General features: G+C 39.0%; 2 protein-coding genes across 7 annotated transcripts; one reads left to right on the forward strand and one right to left on the reverse strand.

Moving 5' to 3' along the window:
* Positions 1-995: 995 nt before the first annotated feature.
* Positions 996-19,076, reverse strand: LOC127452239 (seizure protein 6 homolog). Of its 4 annotated transcripts, none has more exons than XM_051717588.1 (20): positions 18,643-19,076; positions 17,292-17,370; positions 17,031-17,159; positions 15,630-15,851; positions 15,233-15,369; positions 14,845-15,037; positions 14,291-14,476; positions 13,893-14,076; positions 12,184-12,347; positions 10,668-10,862; positions 6,869-7,007; positions 6,560-6,756; positions 5,803-5,997; positions 4,315-4,509; positions 3,736-3,927; positions 3,606-3,644; positions 3,384-3,501; positions 2,974-3,003; positions 2,770-2,875; positions 996-2,361 (listed from the first exon to the last, which is right to left on the reverse strand). In XM_051717588.1, the coding sequence occupies exons 2-20, from the start codon at positions 17,347-17,349 to the stop codon at positions 2,332-2,334; spliced, it is 2,709 nt and encodes a 902-aa protein (XP_051573548.1). In that variant the 5' UTR covers positions 17,350-17,370; positions 18,643-19,076; the 3' UTR covers positions 996-2,331. The 4 variants fall into 4 exon arrangements, with proteins under 4 accessions (XP_051573548.1, XP_051573547.1, XP_051573550.1 ...); XM_051717587.1 differs by having other exon boundaries at positions 2,764-2,875; positions 18,643-19,075; XM_051717590.1 differs by lacking the exon at positions 2,974-3,003.
* Positions 19,077-19,164: 88 nt separating this feature from the next.
* asphd1 (aspartate beta-hydroxylase domain containing 1) lies at positions 19,165-27,929 on the forward strand. Of its 3 annotated transcripts, XM_051716404.1 has the most exons (7): positions 19,165-19,294; positions 19,595-19,676; positions 20,884-21,326; positions 23,859-24,065; positions 24,578-24,785; positions 25,520-25,633; positions 26,177-27,929. In XM_051716404.1, exons 3-7 carry the CDS (start codon positions 20,901-20,903, stop codon positions 26,284-26,286), a joined length of 1,065 nt encoding a protein of 354 aa, XP_051572364.1. In that variant the 5' UTR covers positions 19,165-19,294; positions 19,595-19,676; positions 20,884-20,900; the 3' UTR covers positions 26,287-27,929. The 3 variants fall into 3 exon arrangements, with proteins under 3 accessions (XP_051572364.1, XP_051572366.1, XP_051572365.1); XM_051716406.1 differs by lacking the exons at positions 19,165-19,294; positions 19,595-19,676 and adding an exon at positions 19,863-19,954; XM_051716405.1 differs by lacking the exons at positions 19,165-19,294; positions 19,595-19,676 and adding an exon at positions 19,872-19,975.
* The last annotated feature ends 1 nt before the right edge of the window (position 27,930 follows it).

The following is a 27,930-nucleotide window of genomic DNA, read 5'->3' on the forward strand; positions in this document are numbered from 1 at the left end:
AGAAGCAGCACAGTAAAAACACAGTTCATTAACGAGATGAGCGAACTTAACTCCTGACACACAGGGAGAGACGAGGTATCCTTTGTGGAAGACCAGCTGACACACAGCAATATTGGAAGACAACCAAACACAGGCAACCAACAGATACACGAGACAGAACCAAATAGGAAGAGAGAGTGAGGTTAGTACTCAACATCAAACAACAGAACCAAATAGGAAGAGAGAGTGAGGTTAGTACTCAACATCAAACAACAATCTAACAAAGATACTGAGAACACAACGGGCTTAAGAAAGGAGTGAATTAGAGGAGAACAGGTGTTGCTCGGCACGCTTATCAGTGGCATGATCAGCGTTCCCCCGGGAACAATCAATGTTCCCATGGAAACGCCAATCATGCATGCCGGCCACGCCTGCAAGACATGAGGGAGAGAAAATGACAAAACATTCAAGACAAACTCACCGGAGCCGTGACAGATTGCATGCCTTAAAAAGACTTGGAATATATTCGTATTGGTTTTATGGTGTTTGGTGTTTTTGTTTTTTGTTGTTTTTCCAAGCAGACAGACAGCTATTTATTTGTATATATACAGTAGCAAATAAACGCTCTGATGACTTTTTAAAAATTAACTTTTTGTGTTCCACAGAAGAAAAAAAGTCATAAAGTTTGAAGCAACATTGGGGTGAGTGAAAGATGTCAGAATTTCTTTAGTTTTGGGTGAGGTATCTCTTTAAGAAAATATGTATTTAGACCGTTATGTATTCTTAAACTTGGACCATATTAAATTTACACCTAATAATAGACACCTTGTATGAAGAGCTAATTCACTCTGCTGAAAAAAAAAGACATAATTTGAATTAAGTTAAACAGTTATAGTTAACAATTAAATTAAAAGTGCCATTTTAAATGATAAAGCTTTTTTTAATCAATATAGAGTATATGCCAACATTTATTAATAATAAAATGTGTAAATAGAAAAAGACATGTTTTAAACACGTTCACCATCCAACAGAGACTTTTATTTAATCGTAAATCTCAGCAAATAAATAATGTCCTCATAACAAGTATATAATGTTGATAAATAAATAACAATCAAGTAATACTAGAATGCGACAAAGCCCTCCACAACATGGGCTTTGGTAATGGCACAGTGGAAAAGACGAAACTCACTGCATTAACAAGAAACTATGAGATAAATGAAAAAAGGCAATTTATAAAAAGCATTTCAATCCGATTACTGCATCACAGCAAGCAGTTTTTTTTTCTGTATATATTGTTTTCGACAGTGTATATGCAACAACATCAACTCTGATAACAATGACAGTAAGTATAATTGATCATGAATTCTAAGCTGAAGCGGTAAAATATACAATCGTTGCGTGCCGTAAGCGAGAGGACATTCCGCTCCTCTGAAACATGGTCATTCAACATCAAGCAGAAATAGATTCTTAAGAAACAGCAAAGAATGATATGAAATGCTGGCATTGTCCTCATTATTACATAATAATGTGGGAAATACTATGGCAATCAGTGAAACATGAAGTGATGTCACATTATGGGATGTATTTTGGCACTGAATCAGTTTTGTATACAGAAGCTTCAGTATTCAATCAAAATATTTACATTCAGTATGTTGGTGTGATCATGTATGTGTATGCATGTCTGTATATAAATATGTGAACATGAGCATATAGTTTGTGTATTTCATATGATATTCTTTTGTGTACTTTGTCTCCCTTTACTGCCTATGTGAAAGTCTCTCTCTCTCTCTCTCTCTCTCACACACACACACACACACACACACACTTACTTTTCCCTCTCTAAATTCTTACAGCGAAACCAGACTTTTCCCTCCCAGTCTTCTCTTTCTTGTCTTTCTCTCCTTGACCATTTTACAGTGCTTAAGGCACCAAACATGCCTAGTTAGAAAACATGTCTGACTGTGAAAATCATACTGTTGTTATACATTCATAGGCACACACACACATCCACGAAAACATATGCAGATGTATGAACTCAAAACAATTTTGTTATTACTTTCACAATTTCATTTTTCTGATGCACATATACAGCCAATATTATACACTCATTCATCAACACACAAGCATGCTACACAGGCACACATAAAAAAGCAACAAACACAAATTTCAAACAAATTATCAGTAAATCAATAGAGAGGGAGGAGAGAGCGAGACTATGTAGAGTGGGATGTGAGTGTTGGAATTAATATAATAAAACCAATGAATGTCTTGCGTAGAGAAAAATAACAGTATCCCTTCTTTTCTTCTCTTTTCCATTCATCCACAATTTGAATACATTAGAATACTCCAGCCTCAGATGGACACCTCATACTCTCGCGTGTCCTGCATTTGAACAGAAGAAGAAGAAGAAAACACACACACACACACACACACACACACACACACACACACACTTTACTGGCAATCGGTATAGAAAATTCCACTGACTTTATTCTTCTAGGGCCTAAGTCACTTAAACTTCCAATCAGGAAAAATGTGACAAATTGAGATGAATTAATTCTCTCTGATATGATGTCTTGGCAGACTTAAGGCTATGCCTGCAGTTCATGTCCTTCTGTACCATAATCAGTGAGTCATTTATTGCCTAAGAGCTTAGTAATTTACTCCTTAAAAGGAGTGTCTGTTTGGTCCCTTTTATTTCTTCATTAGAATTTCAAGTTGGTATTCAGTTGCAAATCCTTTCAATGTAAATCCATAAAATCTGTTAATTTGTGAAAATCTTACCCCTGCCTCATAAAGAGGGTTGTTAAAGTCAGACTCCACTGTAATGGGACTGTAAGAGTGGGTGTGAGATAGAGACTTCCAGAACATCGGTTTCCACTGCCACCTACACACACTGCGAGAGAGAAAGAGACGGTGACGGAGGTATTAGTTCAGAGAAGCAAAACAAGGAGCAGCTGTAAATGCATTGTTTTTTAAGTCCATGTCTGTTACCTTTGTGGCCATCTGCATGCTAGTGTACTCCTAAAAGTTGATCAAATGAGCTTTTAGCAAATATATGCATTTAAAATGTACAGTCTTTCTCTTCCAAGAAAACGGACGAAAAATATTTGACACATCTTGCACTACACATTTTTGACCAATAAAATTCTCTCTAGAATAAAATAAAAAAAAGTCCCCTCCCCCTAATAATAATTCTGACTAGCAATAACAAGCAGCAAATCATAGTTCACAGCTGTGATGTCAACTAAAGTCTACTGCTATTGTAAAAAAAAAAAAGTTGAATTAAGAAATACATGAACACAATAAAGAAACATGCACTCATCAAGCGATTTCATGGGGTCTTCTTGAATGTGGTAGAAGATGAAACTAAAAGCAATTTAAAACAATCATCTTAAACTTACTTGGTATAGTACATGTAGATCCCACCAATCAGAAGGATGACTAAAATGATTGGCAGGATAATAGCCAATGCAATGTTCTCACTCAGCATTTGATGAGAGGCCTCTAACGACTGAGACACTGAATAGAAAGTAAATGAATAACATAAGCATCATAACTGACATCAATGGGCTAGATTATATAATCATCATACATAACATTGATACAATGATAGTCAGCTTTACCCTCCAGTTTATGATCATCTAGCAGCCCTTCATAGACCACTGCAAACAAAGAAAATATTAAGTATGAACCTCTATAAGACAAAACATCCACTTTATACTGTAGGTACTGGATTGGTTCACCTCTTCTTACCTTTACAGAATGGTGGTGGGCTGTTCCACTGAGAGGGGTGTCCTGGGACGCAGTTGATGATGACTTCTCCAATGAGCTCATAGCCCTCGTAGCAGAAGAAGCGCAGAGTCTCACCTGCCTGGTAACTGTGCTTATACAGAGTCTGGTAGCCATTGTCTGGCACACCCGGGTTTGGGCATGGATCATATTTTACTGTTTATCAAGGGAAGGAATGCACACACACAAATATTTACATGAAGAGAGAGACAGGTAGACACTGTATGGTTGACGGCATAAACTGCTGTGCAAAGGTAAAACGCAGTAAGTACACATTGCGTCAAAAAAGAAATTAGATTGCTTAGAATATAATCTGTCTCGTGACAGACTAGTTTGTCTAAACTATGATTCAGATTCAGAGGAAACCGTGTGTGAAAATTACAGTAACTACAAAATATAAAGACAAAGTAAATAAAAGAAGAAAAAAAAGAACCTATTTTCGAGCCCCTAACCTTAACCCAACCCTTTACCCTATCCCAAAGTTGTAACTGGTTGATAGGAATGTTGTTCCACGGCCAACTGAATTATGGTCCCTGTACTCACAGACACATTTAGGGCTGCGGTCACTCCATTTGGGCATGCCAGTGTCTCTGCCATGGCAGGAAATCTGGCTCGGGCCTTCCAGCTGATATCCTTGGTTACAGGTGAAGCGTACAACCGTTCCTACAGCGAAACCAGACTCGGGATGTACTGAGCGAGCTCCATTGACCACCTCTCCTGGATCAGGGCACTGCTGGACTGGAGGTGCATCAAAGCCAGGACAAAAAAAAGATAGAATACACAATATTAACCAATGAATCAATAAATCAATCAATACTCTGAACTGATCAAATAACTATTGGCTAGTAATCAATAAACAATATATATATATATATATATATATATATATATATATATATATATATATATATAGTACTGTGCAAAAGTTTTAGGCACTTGTGAAAAATGTTGCATGGTGAGTATGTCTTCAAAAATAATGCCATAAATAGTTTTCATTTATCAATTTACATCATAGTCCAGTAAACAGCTAAATCAATATTTGGTGTGGCCACCTTTGTCTTTAAAACAGCCCCAATTCTCCTAGGTACATCTGGACACAGTTTTTCTTGGTTGTTGGTAGATAGGATGTACCAAGCTTCTTGGAGACTTCACCGCAGTTCTTCTATCTATTTAGGCTGTCTCAATTGCTTCTGTCTCTTCATGTAATCCCAGACTGACTCAATGTTCAGTGGGTGGCTCTGTGGGGGCAATGCCATCTCTTGCAGAGTGCCCTGTTCTTCTATTCTAATCTTTTCTATTTGCAAAAGTAATGTTTGGGAGTCTAAAATTTATTTTTCCTATTGACACACTAAAGCTGAAGATATAAATAACCATCTTAAGACAAATGTTTTTGTGAAACATCTTAAGTGCCTTTTGCAGAGTACTGTATATATACATTATATATATTCACTCACTGAGCACATTATCAGGAACACCTGTGCACCTACTTATTCATGCGATTATCTAATCAGCCAATCGTGTGGCAGCAGTGAAATGCATAAAATCAAGCAGATACGGGTCAGGAGCATCAGTTAGTGTTCACATCAACCATCAGAATGGGGGGAAAAAATAAATAAAAATTGTGATCTCAGTGATTTCAACTGTGGTATGATTGTTGGTAATACCAGATGGGCTGGTTTGAGTATTTCTGTAACTGCTGACCTCCTGGGATTTTCATGCTGAGTTTACTCAGAATGGTGCCAAAAATAAAAAAACATCCTGTGAGTGGCAGTTCTGCGGATGGAAACACCTTGTTGATGAGAGAGGTCAACTGAAAATGGCCAGACTGGTTTGAGCTGACAAAAAGGCTACGGTAACTCAGATAACCACTCAATTGTAGTGAGCAGAATAGCATCTCAGAATGCACAAGTCGAACCTAGAGGCGAATGGGCTGTAACAGCAAAAGACCATGTCGGGCACTTTATAAGGACCATAGTTTTCCTAATAGAGTGCTATATATAACAATACAAAAGCAGATATAACTTGGCTCACTTTTCACACAGGTGGGCGGGTTGTTGCTCCAGGAGAGATCCCATTGGCAGGTGATGATGTCAGAGCCAACAATGTCATAACCAGGTTGACACTGATAGGTCAGCACACTGCCTCTGACAAGAGATGGGTGGGAGGAGCTGCTCCAGCCAAACTCGATAGGAGGGAGGGCAGGGCATGTGTCATTAGGTTCCACCTCTGCAAGAAATGGGAGGAAGTGACATCACAATAAACAATTTACACTACAAAAGACAAAGGCTGCATCTGAAAGTCTCACTGCCCAGTCAGTCAATGACTTCACATACAGTTATTTACGTATGAAGGAACCTCGTAAGGATGCTTGTTTTCTGAGGGCCTTCTAAGGCACCATAATGTCATGTTTAATTGTCTCAAACTATTTTAAGTGAGCTTCAGACACAACCAAGAAAATATTTAAAACTATAATACTTATTTCTTGATAAAAGGGAGTCATAAGTTGAAAGAAAAAAGAAAACAGGACATTTATAAAATAATTACTGCTTTCACCCGCTCCATAAGAAGGCAAGTTTATTCTTTCAACCAACCAACATGCGGGTATATTGGATATCAAATCTCTATGCTGCCTTCAAAAACTCACCAGATTAAGGTATCTCAGTAGACAGGATGAGATGCAAATACTGAATTTGGATGTGGTTTGATGCCTACCTACCTCCGTATACAGCCTCTGAAGACAGCAATTTTAAGCTTTCAGGCAAAGAAGGTATCAGCTGATATACTTTACCTCGGTAGTGGATAAGGAATCCTTGGCTAAGAATAAATGTAGAGTCATCAGGATCACTCTGAAACTGAATGGTGACCTCAGAACCCCCAGATATGACCCTGAACCTCTCTCTTGAGCCCAGGTACTGCCCAATCACATGTGACATCAGATCATGGCCATCAAATATGGTAAGAACATCATTATGGCGGATGTTCAAGCTGCAAGCAAAAGACAGGATGTAGAGGATTAGTTGTCAAAGGCTGACCAGAATTTAGTTCAAATAGAATCTACAGTTGAACTAGACAAACTCAAACACTGAACCATCCTTACATTTGTACATCCAGCTCAACACGCTTGTCCTCGCTGACATGTATTTGCCATACACAGTCCTGCCCCTTAGAGTAGCTCTGTGGCCAATCAGGAGACAACACTGTTCCCACTGGGTCTGTCAGCTCCCCACCGCACAGAGCTAAGTGAAGAAGAATAAAACAAAACAGTAAATCAACTGCTTTCAAATCACAACCCTGCTGAATAGACCAGAAATGTATGTTCTGTTTTGGTTGCTGGTTCCCATCGTGGGATTCTAGTGTGCTGGTGCCCCCAGTAGATTGTATTATTCAGATGTAGTCTGTTGTACTCAACACTGACCATAAATACTTTATACTTTATCTCACATCTCCAGTGATATAATCTGTTATAATTTACAGATCTTTATTGTTCAGTTGCTTATCTTATTTTTAGCAGGTTCTGATAATGCAGCATAATTTTAAAATAACAAGTACAGAAATGTATATATGTTTTAGTATGCATCTAAGTAGTACACCAGACAGTGTCTTAAAACAAAACAATTTAGTGATTTATAATGTATATCTTTCATTTTCCTTCTCTGCAGGGGCCGTTTTTAGTGTCAATGAAAATTGGAATTGAGACAAACTGACTTAGGTATGGAGAGTAATTGGACTACTAATAACAGGAGCAACATGAGATGACAAGCATTAAATAAAGTTTAATGTAATGTACAAATAAATGTACATTATGTGTCCTCCAAACAAAATAGATGTCATCAAGGCAATAAAAAATGAGGAAGAATCTGGAGAAGGATGGATCCCACACCATGCTAGGATATTCACATCAGGTTAGTGCAAACTTGTAGATTCTGTTTATGTTGAGCAAACCAAGTGATATATCTGTGTATTCATTAGTAAACATGTCATGTCCCACACATGTAGAATAATATCTTACCTTGACATATCATAAAGCCATACTGTATAATTTCACGATATGTCAGAGTTCTGTCAAATTGATTAATCTGAAATGTTGCCAGTGCAAAACAATGGACTGTATGAGGACAGTTCTTTTTTTTGTGGATAATTACAATGAAGCAAGGTTAAAGCTACCAGAAGATGTTGAACACACAGACCCTGGGACAGAGGATTCTCCAAATAGAAGTCAAATGAAGAAGAATGTAAGTTATCTTTTTTTTTCTGTGTGAGAAAATGTATGACATCCAACCAAAATTTAATAAAGTGCTTCAATGGACCGAAGAACATCCTTTTTCCTGGGGAAGATGAAGTCGAAAATTACTTCTTAAAAGCTAATCAAAGTAAAATGTAGATTTCTGCAGCATTTCTGGGTAAAATTTTCTGTAAACAATATAAAAACATCAATATTATATTTGCTTATCTCTCTCTCTGTCTACAGATCACAAGAACTGCCTAGTGCACCAAACATCTTTTACTCATTTATTCCTCACTCCCAAGGGTATTTGTTCACCCTTGAAGTCAGTCTTGGCAAAAATGAAGCCAAAGAAAATGTAAGTTTCGGTTGCGTTTGTTTTGGTTTTTTTCCTACAATCAGTTTATGAAATGTCTATTATATTTGCCTCTCACTCTCTTTCTGTACAGACCAGAAAACCTATCTAGTGCACTGAAGATCTTGCACACATTGGTTCCTGACTTCCAAGGTGATTTCTTCGCTAAGAAGAAACCAAAGCCAAGGAAAGCTTAAGTTTCAGTTGCTATAAGTTTGTTTTTCTCTAATCAGTTTATAAACTGTCAATTAGATTTCTCTCTCTCTCTCTCTCTCTCTCTCTCTTCTATCTATCTCTCTCTCTCTCATTTAGTGTGCAGACTAGAAGAACTGCCTAGTGGACAACAGATTTTTCACTCATCTCTTCCTAACTCTCAAGGGGCTATCACCACTGAGAAGAATGTAAGAATTTGTTAATTTGTGATTTAATTATTTATTCAACCTGAAAAATGATCTGATATGCTTTGTTCTGCAAACCACTCCAGTCATATTTATTTATTAGAGTGAAATGACTTTAGATAATGTTGATTTGTCTGTCATTAACTTGCGACTCAATTCTTTTGAATTTATTCACCAAAAAGATTGATTCACTGAGTGTTTTTGTAAAAAGAGTCTTTAAAGGAATGGTTACCCAAAAATGAAAATTCTCTGATTATTTACTCACGCTCATGCCAACCCAGATGTGTATGTCTTTCTGTAGGTCCATACAATGCAAGTGAATGGTGATGAGAACCTTGAAGGTCCAAAAGGGACATAGAGGCAGCATAAAAGTAATCCATATGACTCCAGTGGTTAAATCCATGTCTTCAGAAGTGATATGATATGTGTGGGTGAGAAACAGATCAATTTTTAAGTCCATTTTTACTGTAAATCTACACTGTCACATTCTGGTGTGGAAGTGAATTCCACACATTCAGCCACATACTGGTCGGTGCTGGTCAAAGGTGGAGATTTATTGTAATAAAAGGACTTAAATGTTGATCTTTCTCACCCACACCTATCATATTTCTTCTGAAGACATGGATTTAACCACTGGAGTCATATGGATTACTTTTATGCTGCCTTTATGTCCTTTTTGGACCTTCTGATTTCTGGTTACCATTCACTTGCATTGTATGTACCTACAGAGATTAAATTCTTCCAAAAACCTTCATTTGTGTTCTGCAGAAGAAAGTCATACACATCTGGGATGGCATGAGGGTGAGTAAATGATGAGAGAGGTTTTTTTTAACCAACTATCCATTTAAACTATTGACAACGTACTGAGTTGATCATGACCGAAACAAGTGTAATTATACTTTATTAATATGTGCGTGTCTACAAATCTACCAAGAGAATTTAACAGTGTTTAAGCATTATAAGAGTTTTTCCCACAAATCAAAACAAAGAATATCTTTCATTTCATCACAACAAATAGTGTTAAGAGGTCCTTTCTCCATAATTTTATCACTGACACGGAATCGCTATTGTGTGTGCGTCAGTTTAATGACTCCGGGCGGACACATTACAAAGGTTCCACCCTTCCTATACAAGAGTTTATGCTTGTATATGCTGTATTAAAAGTAAATGCGTTAAACGCGATTAAGAAAAATGAACGTGTTAAACTTTTTTAATTAATCGCGTGCGTTAACATGTTAATTGTGACAGCTCTGTGAAATATATAACAAAAGAAATTCACATATATGATTTTTGGTAAGTAAAATCATTTTATTTAAGACAGATGGTCTAATAAAGTGGCAGAAATAACTCTGCAGCGTGTCAGGAACAGAACAGGGTATTTGTCTAATGTCGGCGCGACACAATGGACGCATCCAATGTAGACAGCATCATTGATTATAATGGGAGCTATTTACTTTTGATGCAACACAACGCGCTGCTCGTGTCCGTTGTAGACAGTGTGTTAAGTAGCATGCTGGTCTTTTCAGCAGGGAAGCCCTGAGTGATTAGATAAATTGAAGTTCATTTAAGCCCCAGCAGGTAACATCTGAGACTCACGGAATTGTCCTGAAATTGCCTAAATGTGCTGAGAAGGGTTTTTAAATCACCTTTGAATCACCATAATTGAGGATTAGGATAATGGATAGCTCGCAGAATTGTAAAAACCACACAGAGCCGAACTACAGGGAATCTCTACAGTATATCAATTTTAGAGTAAAAATCATTTTATAGACATGGCCTGGAAGTGCAAATATTTAAAATTCTTTTCAAAATCCTCATCCAGTAATCACAAATGACAACTGGAAATGTCATGGGAATTCATTGGGCAAAAAGTGTGGGAACCCTGAAATACTGTAAAAAAAACTAAACAATTATTTCATACCTCTGCAGACAGGCTCACTCTCATTCCAGTGAGGTTCACTGGGGTCCACACACTCCATAACTCCGGACCCCTGCTCCATAACGAATCCAGGAGAGCATGACAAGGTTACTATGGTACCCAGCGGGAAGGTGATGTCACTGCTGGTGAAATTCCCATGAGGCAGGTAAGGTTCATAACAGTGTTCTCCATCAAAGGCTGAAAGAGAAGGGAAAAATAGAACATTATTTAATGTTGTAAGTGAGAGTAAAACAACCCAGATATAAAGGTACAAAGCACATGTAATTTTAGTATTCTTTTACTGAAACTTTGAAACATTTACCTTGCATCAATATTAAAAAAGGGTTACTGGTGCTGAAAATATGCTGGTAAAATGGGATCAGGGTAAATATTGGGAGTAAGACACAGAAGAATTGGTTTATCTTTTTTATTATGAATGTTTTTTCTTATCATCTCTTTTTCTTCCTCCATGTGTCTCTGTCCCCTGCATATCTGTCAGCCTCTATCAGTGTCCTTTCCCATGATGTATGCATTTTCCCTCCCTCTCTCATACACACACACACACACACAAACAAATGCCTGCATATTTCCATTCTATGACATTTAGCTTCCAGTTTAAGATTAAATCTGGAGGTGATTATGTTACCCTAGGCAATACAATGTAAACAAATATATAAATGATCAATCAAAAATTATGTATACACATAAACAGATAAATATACATGGTATATGCATTGATCCAGTCGAATGATCTTGCTTTTAATTCAAGCAAACCAGGATCCAAAATTACCCACTTTTATAATTTTTTGTCATGGTCCTGTCACTCTGTCAGTCTGGGTTTTTGTCTGACAGGACCATGGCATCATCATCCCATGTATGTCTTGTGTTTCATTATCTGTCTTTGTGTGAGCACACGGTTTCGGTTGTATTCCCTGCCGTGTGCTCTTCGGTCTGTTTTGTTTCATGTTGGGAGCACACTGTCTGGATCCTGACTTCCTGTCTGGTTCGGTTTCGGTCCGTGTCGGGATCCGGACACTCGTGCTCCATGTCTGTCTGTTATTGATGTGGGTGCATCACGCTTTTGTCATCTTGGCAGCATGCACTCGCGTCACTCGTTTTTTTGTCTCTCGCAAACACGGGTGCACCTCGCGTTGCGCTTGCGTTGCGCTCGCGTTGCGTTGCGCGCCCGGGTCGCGAGCTGTCTTTATGTTGTGCTGAGGTTTGGTCACTTCAATCTAAGGTGTCAGGTGTGTGTGTGTGTGGCCGAACTCTCGCACAGGTGTCCTGTCTTGTTTTTGTCGCCTGCTGCGTGCATCGCATAAAAAAATTCCTTTATTTTTCACTCTGCGTTTGGGTCCTGAGCCTCATGATTCTCTGCTAATCCTGACACTTTTCAACCAAGCAAATCGCTACTGGATTTCAGTGGATCTCTATCAGAAATGGGGGTGCATTTGATTGCATTTTATACATAGACACATGTCTGACTTCCAGTTTCTCTCTCTCTCTTTAAGTGTCTTACCCTCGTAGCGGAACGCCAGCAGCAGAGGAATGGAGGAGGAGTCTGCAGTGAGCTCTACATAGAGAGACATTCCCTCACTTACGAAGCCTCGCTCTGGAACATCATCCAGATCTGAGTCGAAGAGAAGAGGAGCTGTAGAGCTATTCCCACTGCGCACTATCAACCTAGGAAAGAGAATTAAAGGCAATGTTGTATAAGTTACTCAAAAAAGTAATCCACTACAGCCACAGATTACTAATTACTTCTCTAAAGAGATATGTAATCCGATTACTACATCCACTATATGTCACGTCTTCAGAAGCCATACAATCACTTTGTGTGATTAATAGACCAAAATTTAAGCTGAGTATGCAGCGAATATGCAAATATGGCGACTACAGCACAGGTTAGACGTCAGTAACATCACACATCATTGGTTCTTGCTTTTCTCGAGACCAAATATCATGACATCAAATCTGTGCCAAAGTTGCCATATATGCATATACACAGCAGGGGCATAGATAAACCCCCCACACACATTATTTATACCATGATCAATGGAAACATGGGTAAATGCTTTATGCTACAACCCCTCAAATGTTCAAGCCAAATCTATGCCCTTGATTCACAGCATACTCAGCTCATCATCAATATTTTATGCTGGGTTTAATATATTCATTTGAGTACATTTCAGTTATCATGTCCATTTTGCTGACATATGAAAGACATTCTCTCTCAGCTAATGCTGTAAATTATAGAGGGAACCTTCTGAGTTTGTTAATTCCAAAAAATATAATTTAAAAAGATTAACGACAGGGCCCAAATTATTAAGTTCAATTACTATTTATTAAACAATTATACAGTAATAATCAACATAACCTAAACTGTAAAAGTGAAAGATCAGTCTTTGGGTTTTAAAGCATTATTTTACCCCGAAATTAAAATCCAGACCTCCATTGAAGCTCCAAAAATCACATAAATGCAACATAAAAGTAATCCATAAGACTCCAGTGGTTATATAAATTTCTTCTGAAATTATATGATTGGTGTGGGTGAGAAATAGATCAATATTTAAGTCCTTTTGTACTATAAATCTCCACTTTCACTTTCTTTTTCACATTCTTTCACATTTTGAAAGAAAAATAGAGATTTACGATAATAAAGGACTTAAATATTGATCTGTTTCTCACCCACACCTATCATATCACTTCAGAAGACATGTATTAAACCACTGGGGTCTTGTGGATTAATTTTTATGTGGCCTTTATGTATTTTTGGAGCTTCAGAGGTCTGGTCACTTGCATTGTTAGGACCAACGGAGCCATTCTAAAAATCTTTGTTTGTATTCTACTGAAGAAAGAAAGTCACACATCTAGTATGGCATGAGGGTGAGTAAATGATGAGAGAATTTTAATTTTTGTGTGAATTATCCCTTTAAGGATTGATATTAGGATTGTTCAAATGAATATCTCAATTAATTGGAAAAACTATATTTCTACCTAGTCCTAGCAGAGACATTATTCACTTTCATTATATGGCAAAAACCCATGTGAAGACATTATGTGTGTGTGTGTGTGTGTGTGTGTGTGTGTGTGTGTGTTCTTCAAAAGGAAGTAATAGAGGTTTGGAATGATATTTAGGTGAGTGAATAATAACAGTATTTTCATTTTGTGTGAAATTATTACAGTATATCAGTATATGAGCAAGACATGAGTGACAGGAACACTTACTTATCATTGTCTTCATCAAGAGCCACCCTCTCAAAATGGAGGTGGAGCCTGTGGCCTTCCTTGGCCTCCAGCAGCCAGTGGCAGCTCAGGTTACTGCCAGTGCTATGGTTACTTGCAGATGGGAGGGTTGGAGAGAGGATGCGGCCCACAGTGGCATTTCTGATCCATCCTCCACAAGACACAGCTTTAAAACACACATTGAAGATGGCTTAATATAACTACTGCTATTACATTGAATCAATAGTGTAACTAAAGAATGAGATCCAAAAGCCACATTTTTGTTTTCAAAGTTAGAACAAAAGAAGTAAGGATTTATAAAATCAAAGGTTTACAGCATTAAATATACAATGTATATATGCCACAATAAATCTACTAAATGCAAAAAAAGAACTACCTACCCACACAATGGGGTTCTGGGGTGCTCCATCTGGGTCGAGTGGAGTTCAAACAGGTTGCATCTTCATGACCTCTGACTTCAAATCCTGGATCACAATGGAAGTGAGCCTGACCGCCGGGGTGAATATCAGTTACAGTCACTCCACCACCCTCGGGGGAGAGGGGAAACGAACAGGACAGAAGGAACGCTGCAATAAGTGTTAATAAAAAAATGAGAAAATACTATTATTCCAGTCATGTAAAAACAGATCAATCAAATTTTTATTAAAGGGATAGTTCACCCAGAAATTTACATGCCATCATCATTTACTCTCCCTCATGTCGTTCCAAACTTCTATGACTTTCTTTCTTTCATGGAACACAAAAGGAGATATTAGGCAGTTATGTTAGTCTCAGTCACCGTTCATTGTCATTGCATCTTTGTTCCATACATTAAAAATTAACAGTTACTGAGGCTGTCATTCTGCCTAACATTGGAACAACATGAGTGGGAGTAAATGAATTTTAATTTTTGAGTGAACTATCCCTTTAAAAACAGCCATTTCAAGAAAGATACCTTGATAGTGAAAGCTGAATACCCCATGATTCGCTTGCTTCAGGCTCTTATAGTGAATCTGCACTTGATTGGTTGAACTACGAATCACCTGACCTTCGCTCATCAGCGTCTCATTGGCCAATAGCTCTGGAACTGCCCCACCCAGCTCCTGAATGGTAAGTGACTCCCCCTTGGACAAGTTTACCTTCTTCACCTATAAGCCAGAAAGGTAGTGTTGCCATAACAACAGCTAACCATGATATCCACAAAGTTTGTATCAAGGGCAAAGATTGCCCATGCAAATGCCAACAAGCTGCATCAGTTACGTCAACAGCCAGTAACCATGGTGACCTACAGAGAGGCTATCTGAGGTTACAGTGAAAATATGGAAACGGTGAGGCTATCATACCTGTATCTCAACACCGTATCCAGGATAAACAGTGATGCTATAGGTGCACTCCAGTGGGGAAAATGCAGATGAGAAGGAGAGAGGATCAGGGGACTCAACTATTCCCTCCAATCCTGACAGGCTGGCATTACATTGCACTGGAGAAAAAGAGAGAGAGAGAGACAAAATCCAACATGATTTTTCAAAACATAAGTTGTAAAGACAATTTGCCTCTGACTAATCCATTTTTGGGTTACGACCCACCAGTTAAGAACCACAGGAGCTTCATCTTCAAATTGCTTGATGTCTCCAACTGTTATGCACACCTTTTCCTCACCCTAATTTGTTCACTCAGTGTCCTGTACCAGAACAGAATCTCTGAAAAGGACTAGAAAGGAGTTTTTGTTTGCTGTGATACCTGGTGTGTGGACTGTTGTAATTGTTGTTGTAGTAATTAGAGTGGTTGTGGTCTCATCTTCAGCTGGCGGTGATGTCACACCACTCCCAAAACCTGACTGGCCAGCTTGAGGTGCAGCAGATGAGGTCACTGCAGTAGTAAGGATGCCTGGTGACATCACTGTCGAGGTGGATTCTGATTCTCTGGCATACGGGACAGCCTGGGTCGGGTTGGTGGTTGTACCTGTGAGTTTAGATCATAGATTAATGAAAAACTAAACATGGCTCTACAGTGATGACGTAGAAATGTTTTTTAATTTAAATGATGTGCTAAACTTGTTTTGCTTCAGGACCCAGATTTTACATTGGACATCAAGTGATTAGCCATCACAGTATCAAAACTGTTTATCATACAAAATTAAACAGAACTGTTCTTAAAATCAAACCATGATACACCCCATAAATATTACCATGAATATTTACCATGCCTTTCACTTCTACCAAGGGAAAGATGAATTTGCATCAAGATACCATAGAGCTTGATTGAATGTACTGCCTTGATGACAACAACAAAATATATGAGATGCATTTTCTCCTTCCTTTTTAACGTCAATAAGCCTATTTATTTTGCTATCCTAACTATACATGAATATGTGGTTAGTTCCATTTTATTATTTGCATTTAACATAATTTTTTTCCTTCAACCCTATCAGAACAGACATGCAACCAATTTTTGGGTCACAACCCACCAGTTGAGCACCACTGTTTTTAAGTATAAGTAGTAACTTGGTCTTTAAAGGCATAGTTCACCCAAAAATGACAATTCTCTCATTATTTACTCACCCTCATACCATCCCAGATATGTATGACTTTCTTTCTTCTGCTGGACACAAACAAAGATTTTTAAAAGAATATCTCAGCTCTGTAGGTGTAAGTGAATGGTGGCCAGAAATCTGAAGGTCCAAAAAGCGACTCCAGTGCCTAAATCTATATCTTCAAAAGCGATATGATAGGTGTGGGTGAGAAATGGATCAATATTTTATTCTCCCTGCCCAGTAGGTGGCGATATGCACATCACCAAATACAAAAGATGTGAAAGTGGAGATTTATAGTAAAAAAGGACTTAAATACTGATCTGTTTCTCACCAACAGTTTTCATATCACTTCAGAAGATATAGATTTAACCACTGGAGTCTTGTGGATTACCTTTATGTTGCCTTTATGTGATTTTTGGAGCTTCAAAGTGCTGATCACCATTCACTTGCATTGTAAGGACTTACAGAGCTGAGATACTCTTCTAAAAATCTTCGTTTGTGTTCAGCAGAAGAAAGAAAGTCATACACATCTGGGATGGCAAGAGGGTGAATAAATGGTGAGAGAATTTTCATTTTTAGGTGTACTATCCCTTTAAGGAGTGACTGACCTCTGCTTCCAGGGGTGTGTCCAAGGTACTCCTTACTCAGAAGTGCAGCATGGATGAGTTCTCCCAAGGGGTGGGGACTAGAGGTCACGGTGGGTGGAGCCTCAGGGTCTGACGTCCCTAAAGATGCACCTGAAAAAGCCAGGAGTAACCAAGAAATCTGAATGTGCTGAATAGTTTCATCCTACATACTATGTTCATTCACCTTGCATAAATAGTTAAACATGCAATAGTACATACACACTCACGCATATAGCACGTTACCTGAAGCCAGGTGCAGCAGTGTGACACACAGTGTCACAGCAAGAACTGTGGAGTCCATTATTTAATATGAGAGGACAGCCTGGGTGCAAGCAAACAGGAGAAATAGTAAGAAAGAAGGGTAAAAAGGTACAGATTTAAGACTAGATAGAAGAGATTGTAAGTAAAAGATTGTGGGGCAGATCCACTAAAAATGAATTGTGCCCACGTAAAGCGCCGTTTTTTGCACACGCTAACTGTGCTCGTTTAGAACTCAATTCACTAAAGGAATTATGCAGATCAGGCAAATGCGCCCACAAAATCCTGCTGAACACAATTTGCTTGCGCAATTTTGATCTTGCGGTCAGATTCTGAACGCAACATAGCCGAGGATGCCGCAGACCACCGTATTTGACCCACCCTACCAGGACTGAACTGCATCACTTTGGTTGCAGCGTGAAGCTTTTACCCATGTTTCCATTGGTCATGGTATTATAAATAATACCACCATGCCCCCCTCACACCCCCCATACCCCCTGGAATCTGCGCCCATGGTTTATCCCCTTACATTAGCTAATTTAGAGAAAATAAGAAGTTAATCAGTTTTTAAAACAATGACTGCAATTATTAATTCGTTATAAGATGCTCCTAATATATATATATTTTTAGAAGTAGTACAAGTCCACTAATATGCCATAATTGCTCTTTAAATACAAGCTGGAGAAATGCGAAATCTCGCAAAATATTCTCCCTGAGTTGTTAGATCTACTGCGGTATATCAAATCTTATATTCCCGCCGTGGCCCTGGAGGCCTGACAGTGCACGTGACATATGGCCACTGCCGTGCCCGCGTTCACTGATCAGTGATGTCACCGCTACCACAAGTGGCCCGGTCACCATTCAGAACCTCTTTGGTATTTACCGCACACACCAATGCTGATAAAAAAATAAAAAAAATAGCTGCTTCATAATGCAAATGACAACATAAAGGAAAAAGGCTCTATAAAAACATCGAGGGTGGCCATTAGTTTATAAAACCCAAACAAACAGAAATGATAGGGTCCGCGCGAGAGAATGCATGCAGATGTTTGTATAATGTTGCTGACACTGCGGGCAGAACGTTCAGATCCGTCTGGTAATTTATTCAGATGCTCTCAAAAACATCTCTTATCCATCCCTATAATGCAAGAAGCCCATTCACCGCCCCCCCCCAACCCCCCCCCCCCCCCCGCAAAAAACGCATTAGCAAACCGTCTAGACTGGATAAACCTGCATCTTTCAGACTAAAAGCAAGATTGCATGAATAGAAATGCATCAAGAAAATATCACTGTCTGTAATATATTCCAGTCAGAGGGAAAAATAAAATATACGCACCCGCAATACGCAGTCTCTGTTTTATATTCGTCTAAAAAAATCCTGAAGGGTTCTTCCCTTCTCCGGGAAATTCTTTGAATATTTAGTGTTTTTCTTTTTCTTTAAGCCTCGTTCTTGATGCTGCGTTTCAGGCGCGACGCTCCGTTTCTCACTCCTCCACCCCCTTCCAAAATGCCACAACTGGCGCTGCGCGTCAAACGGCTTTCAAATAATCATTTGCACGCGGTCCAGGCCCAGTTGATGTCAAATGCACATGTTCTATTCACACCCAATCCACTGAAAACAATCAGTTGAACCCGTTCTTTGTTAAGTAGCCTATTTTTATTCGTTTTCAAGTCCAATTAGGCCTAAAGGCAGGCTTGCAGGTGAGTGAAACAGACACAGATACCAGTTCCTATTCGTATGCTTGACGCGTTGACTGTCAATGTGTTTGGTTGGTTTGAGGGTATTTTTTTTTTAGTGGCGTTTGGTCACCTCGTTGGCGCCTCAGTGTGGTTGAACAGCAGTAGTGCAAGACGTAGACGGCGCTCTGCATAGGAGCTGTCCAGCAGCCCGGTGCTGAAACTTGCCCTGCTTTGTACCGCGGGCAGCGGCTCTCAACTAACAGCAACCAGAGCCTTGTGGATTCAAATGCGTCAGTACAAGGACAAAGGTAAAAAAAAAAAAAACCTGTTTGGTCCGTTTGTAAAGGAGTCATTCTTCAATTCATAGGGGCCGTTCACACCGAAGGCGTCAAAAAAAAAAAAAAAAAAAAAAAAAAAGCCAGACACAGCTGACTCGAGACGCGTTTTTAACACTTGATGCTCTTTATATTGACGCGGCAAGACGCTGGGGGTGAAATGGTCAAATACGTCCGTCTAGAAAATGTTTACAGCGCGGACGACGCAAAACAGCGTTCGGTGTGAACGGCCCCTTACGGAAGCAGTGAATGCGGAATCTCCTGTATTTTCAGGGCTGCAGACCGGGAAAGAGATAAACAAGTACGTGGTGCGAACGAAGGGGGAACGAGAGACTGAGTAAGGCGTGGAGAAGTGGTAAGCTAACACACACATATACCACAGCTTGATCAATTGCGTTGCAAGTGTCCGAATGGTAACTTGTAATGTTCGGTGCAAATCGGTTCTTTCCGTCGTCGCTCTCTCCCGGACATCCGTGTTCCATGTTTCAGCAACGTGAGTACGAGGAATGAAAGCGACAACACAAACTGACTGCAGCAGGAATCATTATGCAGTAGAGCAATGTCTCACTGAGGGGAAGCCTTTTGTATTTTGGATTGAAGCAGAAATATTCATCGTCTGCGGTCTGCTGAATTGTAATTCTTCCTCATAAACATGTAGGAATGGAGAGCTAAAGTGTGTATTGATTTAACTGACTGAAGAAGCCTCATGTAACCAGTACCTATCTGGCTATTGGGTTGTGATTTCATAACTAAGGCAACGAGACAGCTACTGCACTTAAAAAAAATATCTCTTTGGCTGAACTTGATTCAATCGTGGACAGTGGTTCCATGTGTTTGAAATGAGTTTTCTTAACTTAAAATTAATATGTAATCTCAACACAAACAATTTGTGTAGAAAGAACCTATTTGATTTAGGGAAACCCAACAAAATTAGACATGTAACTCATATATATCTTTTTTATTTCTTATGTACTAACTAGTGAAAGAAAATGTTAGTATGTTAAATAGATACTAGTTGGAAGCACTTCATAGTTTAGTATCTATGCTATGGGACGGTAAGCAATGTGCCATATTTATCTGTCCTCACCATTAGCTCAAGCTCCCCTTTTCGCCATTTTGGTGACCCCTAAAACTCCAACATAACAAACTCTTTTGAATCTCAACATAAAACTTTAAACACAAACAAATATCTCCCTTCATATTCATCTTAAACCAAAACACTTAAACTTAATAACACTTAAAATTTACTCTCCCTATCCAGACTCAAACAAAGCATGCTGGGAAATGGAAATCCCCTGCCCAGTTTCATCAGTGATACATTAACACCACAAAAAACGGTTCATGATCCCAACTCAAATGGATTAAGTAAACTTCCATTTTACAAATTTAAACAGATAGAACACAATGAATCAAGTTGTGACAAAATGATCTAGAATTGTGTTGCTTTAGTTCATTTTAATTATGTAATTTGAACAAGCAGCAAAAATATTTGTTTTGAGTGTGTAGCATGCCTATAAGAAAATAAATTTACATGGATGTCCTTTTTATGCATTGTTTTAAAGCTCACTCTCTCAGCATTATGTCCTGGTCACTGGACTTGGTGCCGCTTCCCCCATGTGTGCTGCTGGGTGGTCCCCCACTTAGCGGGCTGCTCTGGACCGTCCTCCTTCTCTTCCTCTGGTACTGCTACCGTGTGGGTTCTGACCCACCATCCCACCCTGGAATGCTCAAAAACAGCTCCGCCCGGTCCACATTCTCTCGGTCATCCAGTCGGTCCCCTGTTGACCCCGGACACTCTACCCCCAAAGCATCAGCAGCAATCACAATGGAGACGGTGGAGGAAGAGGGGGGGACAGAGAGCTACCTGACGCCAGTATGGAGCCATGCTCCTTTCCCCACTGAGGCTGCAGCAGGAAGCAGGAAGTTGTATAGAGCACTACAGGAGTATGCCAAGCGCTACAGTTGGGCCGGCATGGGTCGTATTCACAAGGGCCTGCGGAATCAGGTCAGATATGGGAAAAGTGGAGTGTAGTGGATAGGAAAAAATAGAGAGATGGTAAGCTGAAAATGGTAGATTTGTTGTGAAAAACAAAAACAAAAGTAAAAACAAACCATCCTAAACTGGTTGGCTGGTCTTAGATTGTCTCCCGATTTTTGGTTTGGGGATCCTTGGCTGGGAGTTCAGCTTAAACCAGCTGAGGCCAGAAAAGCAGTTCATAACATAGGGTATTAGGGTTTTCTGGCACTTTCTCAAATATTAGAATCTTAAAGGGATAGTTCACCCAAAAAAGAAAATTCTCTCAACATTTACTCAACCTCATGCCATGCCAGATGTGTATGGCTTTCTTTCTTCTGCAGAACACAAAGATTTTTAGAAGAATATCTCAGCTCTGTTGGTCCATACAATGCAAGTGAATGGTGACCAGATCTTTGAGCTCCAAAAAGCACATACAAGTAATCCATATGACTCCAGTGGTTAAATCCATATCTTCAGAAGCGATATGATAAGTGTGGGTAAGAAAGAAATCAATATTTAGGTTCTTTTTTTTACTATAAATTCTCCTCCCTGCCCAGCAGGTGGTGAAATGCACAAAGAATGTGAATCGCCAAAAACAAAAGAATGTGAAACTGAAAGAGGAGATTTATAGTAAAAAAGGACTTAAATATATATCTGTTTCTCACCCACACCTATTGTATCGCTTCTGAAGATACAGTGCATTCAGAAAGTATTCAGACCCCTTCAATGTTTTCACACTTAATGTTGCAGCCTTATGCTAAAATTCTTTAAATTCTTTATTTTTTCCACATCAATCTACACTTCAAACCCCATAATTTCATAGCAAAAACCAGATTTTTGATAACTTTGCAAATTTATTAAAAATAAAAAACTGAAATATCACACTGACATAAGTATTCAGACCCTTAACTCGGTACTTAGTTGAAGTACCTTTGGCAGCGATTACAGCCTCAAGTCGTTTTGGGTATGATGTGACAAGCTTTGCACACCTGAATTTGGGGATTTTCTGCCATTCTTCTCTGCAGATCCTCTCAAACTCTGTCAGGTTGTATAGGGACTGTCAATGGACAGCCATTTTCAGGTCTCTCCAGAGATGTTCGATTGGGTTAAAATCCGGGCTCTGGCTGGGCCACTCAAGGACATTCACAGAATTGTCCCTAAGCCACTCTTGCGTTGTCTTGGCTGTGTGCTTAGGGTCATTGTCCTGTTGGACGGTGAAACTTTGTCCCAGTCTGAGGTCCTGGGTGCTCTGGACCAGGTTTTCATTAAGGATATCTCTGTATTTTGCTGCATTCAGCTTTCCTTCAACCCTGACCAGTCCCCCAGTCCCTGCTGCTGAAAAACATCCCCACAGCATGATGCTACCACCACCATGCATCACTGTTGGGATGGTATTGCGCAGGTGATGAGCGGTGCCTGGATTCCTCTAGATATGACGTTTGGAATTGAGGCCAAACAGTTCAATCTTCGTTTCATCAGACCAGAGAATCTTGTTTCTTACAGTCTGAGAGTCCTTTAGGAGCATTTTTATGTGTCTTGCACTGAGGAGAGGCTTCCGTCTGGCCACTATGCCATAAAGCCCAGATCGGTGGAGTGTTGCAGTGATGGTTCTCCCATCTCCACACATGATCTCTGGAGATCAACCAGAGTGACCATCAGATTCTTGGTCACCTCTCTTACCAAGGCCCTTCTCCCCCGATTGCTCAGTTTGGCCAGGCGGCCAGCTCTAGGAAGAGTCCTGGTTGTTCCAAACTTCTTCTATTTAAGAATTATGAAGGACACTGTGCTCTTGGGAACCTTCAATGCAGCCAATACATTTAGTAGCCTTCCCCAGATCTGTGCCTCGACACAATCCTGACTCTGAGCTCTGCAGACAGTTCCTTTATGCATTTTCAGCTGAGACCTTATATAGATAGGTGTGTGCCTTTCCAAATCATGTCCAATCAATTGAATTTGCCACAGGTGGACTCCAATCAAAGTGTAAAAACATCTCAAAGATGATCCAGAGAAATGGGGTACACCTGAGCTAAATTTCAAGTGTCATAGCAAAAGGGTCTGAATACTTATGTCAGTATGATATTTCAGTTTTTTCTTTTTAAAGTTCTTTTAAAGTTATAAAAAATCTGGTTTTTGCTTTGTCATTATGGGGTATGGAGTATAGATTGATTTGATTTTTTATTTTTTTTATTTTTTATTTTTTTTAGTATTTAAGCATAAGGCTGCAACATAACAAAATGTGAAAAAAATAAATGGGTCTGAATACTTTCTGAATGAATTGTATGGATTTAACCACTCAGGTCGTATGGATTACTTTAATACTGTCTTTATGTGCTCTTCAGACCATCAAAGTTCTGGCAAGATATTCTTCTACAAATCTTTGTTTGTGTTCAGCAGAAGAAAGAAAGTCATACACATTTTGGATGGCATGTGGGTGAGTAAATCATAGAATTTTTGTTTGAACAATATCTTCAACATTGTTTTCACTGTTTGTTGCATCAACTTCCCCTCTCTGTTGTCTAGGCCAGAATCAGTGATCGGCCCTCCATACAGAAACCTCATCTCTTCTACCTCCCAGATGTTCCCAGCATACCTTTCTTTCCCAGGGATGCTCATCGCCATGACATTGAGGTTCTGGAGGCCACTTATCCAATAATCCTTGCTGAGTTCCAGGCAGTTTACCAGAGGGGAATTGATACAAAACTAGGGTGGACCTACCAAGGATCAAAGGTAACTATACCTACCAGCCTCATCTTGGCCTCAAGTAATCATTCCATGGAATGAAGAGATTGTTCACAGAAAAATGACTATTCTGTTTTAATTTACTCACCCTTTTGTTGTTCCAAACCTGTGTGACTAACTTTCTTCCATGGAACACAAAATAAAATGTTAGGCAGAATGTTAAGTCTCAGTCACCATTCACTGTCAGTGTATGGAAAAAAAGATGCAATAAAAGTGAATTGTGACTGAAACTGTCAGTCTCTAACATTCTGCCTCATTACTGTTTCATGGAAGAAAGTAAACATCTATGTGATCTATGTAAACATGGGCTTAACAGGCGTCTTTGACTGCTATGGTGTGTCTTATTGTTTTCTTCTGTGTCTTCCACCACAAGCGCTGCATTGACTCCTTGTCAAAACAATGGACCAATCAACAAATCACTTTTAGCAGATATACATTTGCACAAATTTAAAGAGAAAATATTTGTTGTGTGTGATGGCTCTTGTATTCGTCACTTTCAGGGCCAGGCAGTATTCCCGATCTATAACGCTGGAGTGTGTGTGGCCAGTAACTGCCGTGCATGTCCATATACATACCGAACCCTTCTGTCTCTCAGAACCTTCATCAGTAGTAACTCTCTGGGGTCTGCTGGGTTCTGGCTCCTGGGCCCTGGGGCCACAATGGGAGGGGCCTATGGTCCTACAAATACACGACTGCGCTGCCATCTTGGTAAGTCACGAGTCACGATACAGAAACACTGAAATGATTAATCTTTATCTCATAATCGTCTTCTGTGCAAAAAGTGTGAATGCTTGCAAGCAACTGGCTGATAATGTAGCTGTTGTAAAACCTGTATGGAACAGAAAACACTCATTTGCTTATGAGGCCATCACTGCAGACATCAAATTTACACCTGTGGCATTTCAAGGCCCATATGTTAGTAACAGTTAAAGGGATCATTCACAAAAAAGCACATAAAGGCAGCATAAAAGTAATATATACGACTCTGGTTGTTAAATCCATGTCTTCAGAAGTGCTATGAAAGGTGCAGGTGAGAAACAGATCAATATTTAAGTCCTTTTTTGCTATAAATTCTCCTCCCTGCCAGTAGGTGGCGATATGTATGAAGAATGTGAATCACCTAAAACAAAAGAAGATGAACATTAGAGCACTTTATAGTAAAGAAAGGACTTAAATATTGATCTGTTTCTCACCCATGCCTGTCATATCGCTTCTGAAGATATGGATTAATCTGTATATGATGCTTTTACATTTTATGCCCAGACTACCAAATTGGTTTAATGCTCTGGGAAGTTTGTTTGTTCGTTTGTTTGTTTGTCTTGTTGCATGTTCAAATAGGCTCTTTAAATTACCCTTTCTAGAATTTTACATTAAAAGTGTCATGTTTGTATGAAAATTACTCCCCATTGTAATCTCTCTCTCTCTCTCTCTGTCTGTCTCAGGTCTTCAGACACCTTCTAAGTGTGAGCTGGTGGTGGGTGGAGAGCCACAATGTTGGTCAGAAGGACATTGCCTCCTTGTGGATGACTCTTTCCTGCACACCTTCTCACACAATGGTCAGAAAAACCTCATAACTCAACATAATAATGCTGATTGCTGAATGACACAACTAATTGAGGAGAGCTATGACTTGTCTTTATAGAGACTTAATGGAGTTATGAATTATGTCTCATGTATGTATCAACTGGGTCTGAGATATTTTTTCAAAAATTCCTTTGTAGAAATAAAAATAGACACACAAGACTTTTGTTGATATACAGTAAGTGTATGGAACTATAAAGTGATTGTGAATAGATTAGCTCAGAAATTATTATTATTATTTTATTTTTTTTATTTTTTTGAGTTTGGAATTTTATAAATCCGTATTTAAATCTTTGGCCAATCTGAACACTATTTGAAAAGTTGTTTTGATCTCTTCTGAAACTCTTTTCTAAAAATTTCTAAAAATTTACTAAAACTTCCTGTTCATTTCCAGGTTTCAATTAGATTTTTTTAATTTGAACCTAGATTTTTGAACCCTATTGTACATTCTGGAAAATACCTTATATCACAATTGATAGTTATTACTCTAACTAACAATTTCTTTGTGTGTCCTCTAGGAGGCGCTGAAGATGGTTCTAGAGTTATCTTCAGTGTGGATCTCTGGCACCCTAATGTGGCTGCTGCAGAGAGACAGGCTCTAGACTACATCTTTGCCCCTGAGCAGTAATTCAAACTACATTTCCCAGGATGCACTGGTCAAATCTTCCTCCCACATCCAAATGCCAAAATGATGTTAAAAGTTTGCAAAACTTCTTTTGGATGAGTTGAAAGGTTAGACTGAGATTTTCCATTCAATTACCATATCATTTTGTGCATTTCTGTTCAACAGAAACCTGAAAGGGGTAGTTCACCCAAAAATGAAAATTCTGTAATCATTTACTCATTCTCGTATTGTTCAATGACCTGCATGACTTTTCTTCCATGGAACACAAAAGATGTTAGGCAGAATGTTAGCCTCAGTCAACATTCACTTGCATTACATTTTTTCCCATACAATGAAAGTGAATGGTGACTGTGACTGAACATTCTGTCTAACATCTCCTTTTGTGTTCTTGGATGAAAGAAAGTCATACAGGTTTGGAATAACATGAGGGTGAGTAAACCATGACAGAATTTTCATTTTTGGGTGAACTATCCCTTTAAGCAAGTTGGACAAATTGGTTCAGTCAGAACTACAGTTCCTCAAACTTCTCAACAACATATTACCCAAAATACAGACGAGACAGCATATGGGCTATGAACACTGTCCTGAGCACATACACAGATACTGTGATGACACTCGAACAACATTTTTTGAATTTCACATCAATCTTTGACCTGTGCCTGTCTTGATAATCCCGTGTTCCTGTTCTATCGTTTCTGTGCCTGATTTCTTCTATTCCTCTCCTGACCTCGCTAATGTATACTGTGATATATTGTTCTCTGTAAATACTGTACTTTTGCACAGCCTGATCTCATAAAAATAACATGACTGTGGGGAGGGGATATTTTTGCAAAATTGTATGTGGTTCCTTACACGTATCACGGCAGTTCCAAAGGTGAAATGTCCACTGTATGGTGCAGAAAGCAAAAAGGGTTTTAAGTTTAATGGCCTATCGAGTACCTCCCTACCCTAAACCTTTAACCTAACCAATAGTGTCATAAAAGCAAAGATGACATGAAAAATGCAATTGCTGAAACAGCCATGTCATTTAAGGGTGCTTCTATGACAATTTAAGCTCATGTGTCCACTCGTACAGTGGTTTATCAATAAAGCTACTAGGCAACTCCATCATGCTCGAACAAGCTTGCAAATAAAGTTGGTTTTATAAAGCACATGTTAAAATGTATCGCCTTATAAGTCACTATAGTAAAAGTGTTTTGATATTATAAGATAGCGTTATGTGAGGAACAGGGCGAAAAGTATATGTTTATGAACTGACAATCTGCCGTTTTACTTTTGATTTGTATGAAAGGGAATAAAAGTAATTGTTGTAGTGCCTCCAGGAAACTGCCACGATACGTACAATAAACCATGTAAAAATTATTTTGCAAAAATGTAGGCATTGTAGTAACGTGATTCTATGAGACCAAGTGTAATTCACACCTACGCTATAAATCATGTTTTTATTACATCACATGGTGATATATTTTCAGATCTATGAAGCACACAGTGAACACAATACACCGTATATGACCAGACTACTTGCATGCAACATGAACATTTTGATTGTATAGCCAACAATGCATTTGATGACTGTCCTGCAAATCAAGTATGTAATTGACTCAACTGCGTTCAGTTCAAAATAAAATGTTTTGTTAAACGTGAAAC

Source organism: Myxocyprinus asiaticus, chromosome 14 (assembly GCF_019703515.2).
Source record: "Myxocyprinus asiaticus isolate MX2 ecotype Aquarium Trade chromosome 14, UBuf_Myxa_2, whole genome shotgun sequence".
Taxonomy (NCBI): domain Eukaryota; kingdom Metazoa; phylum Chordata; class Actinopteri; order Cypriniformes; family Catostomidae; genus Myxocyprinus; species Myxocyprinus asiaticus.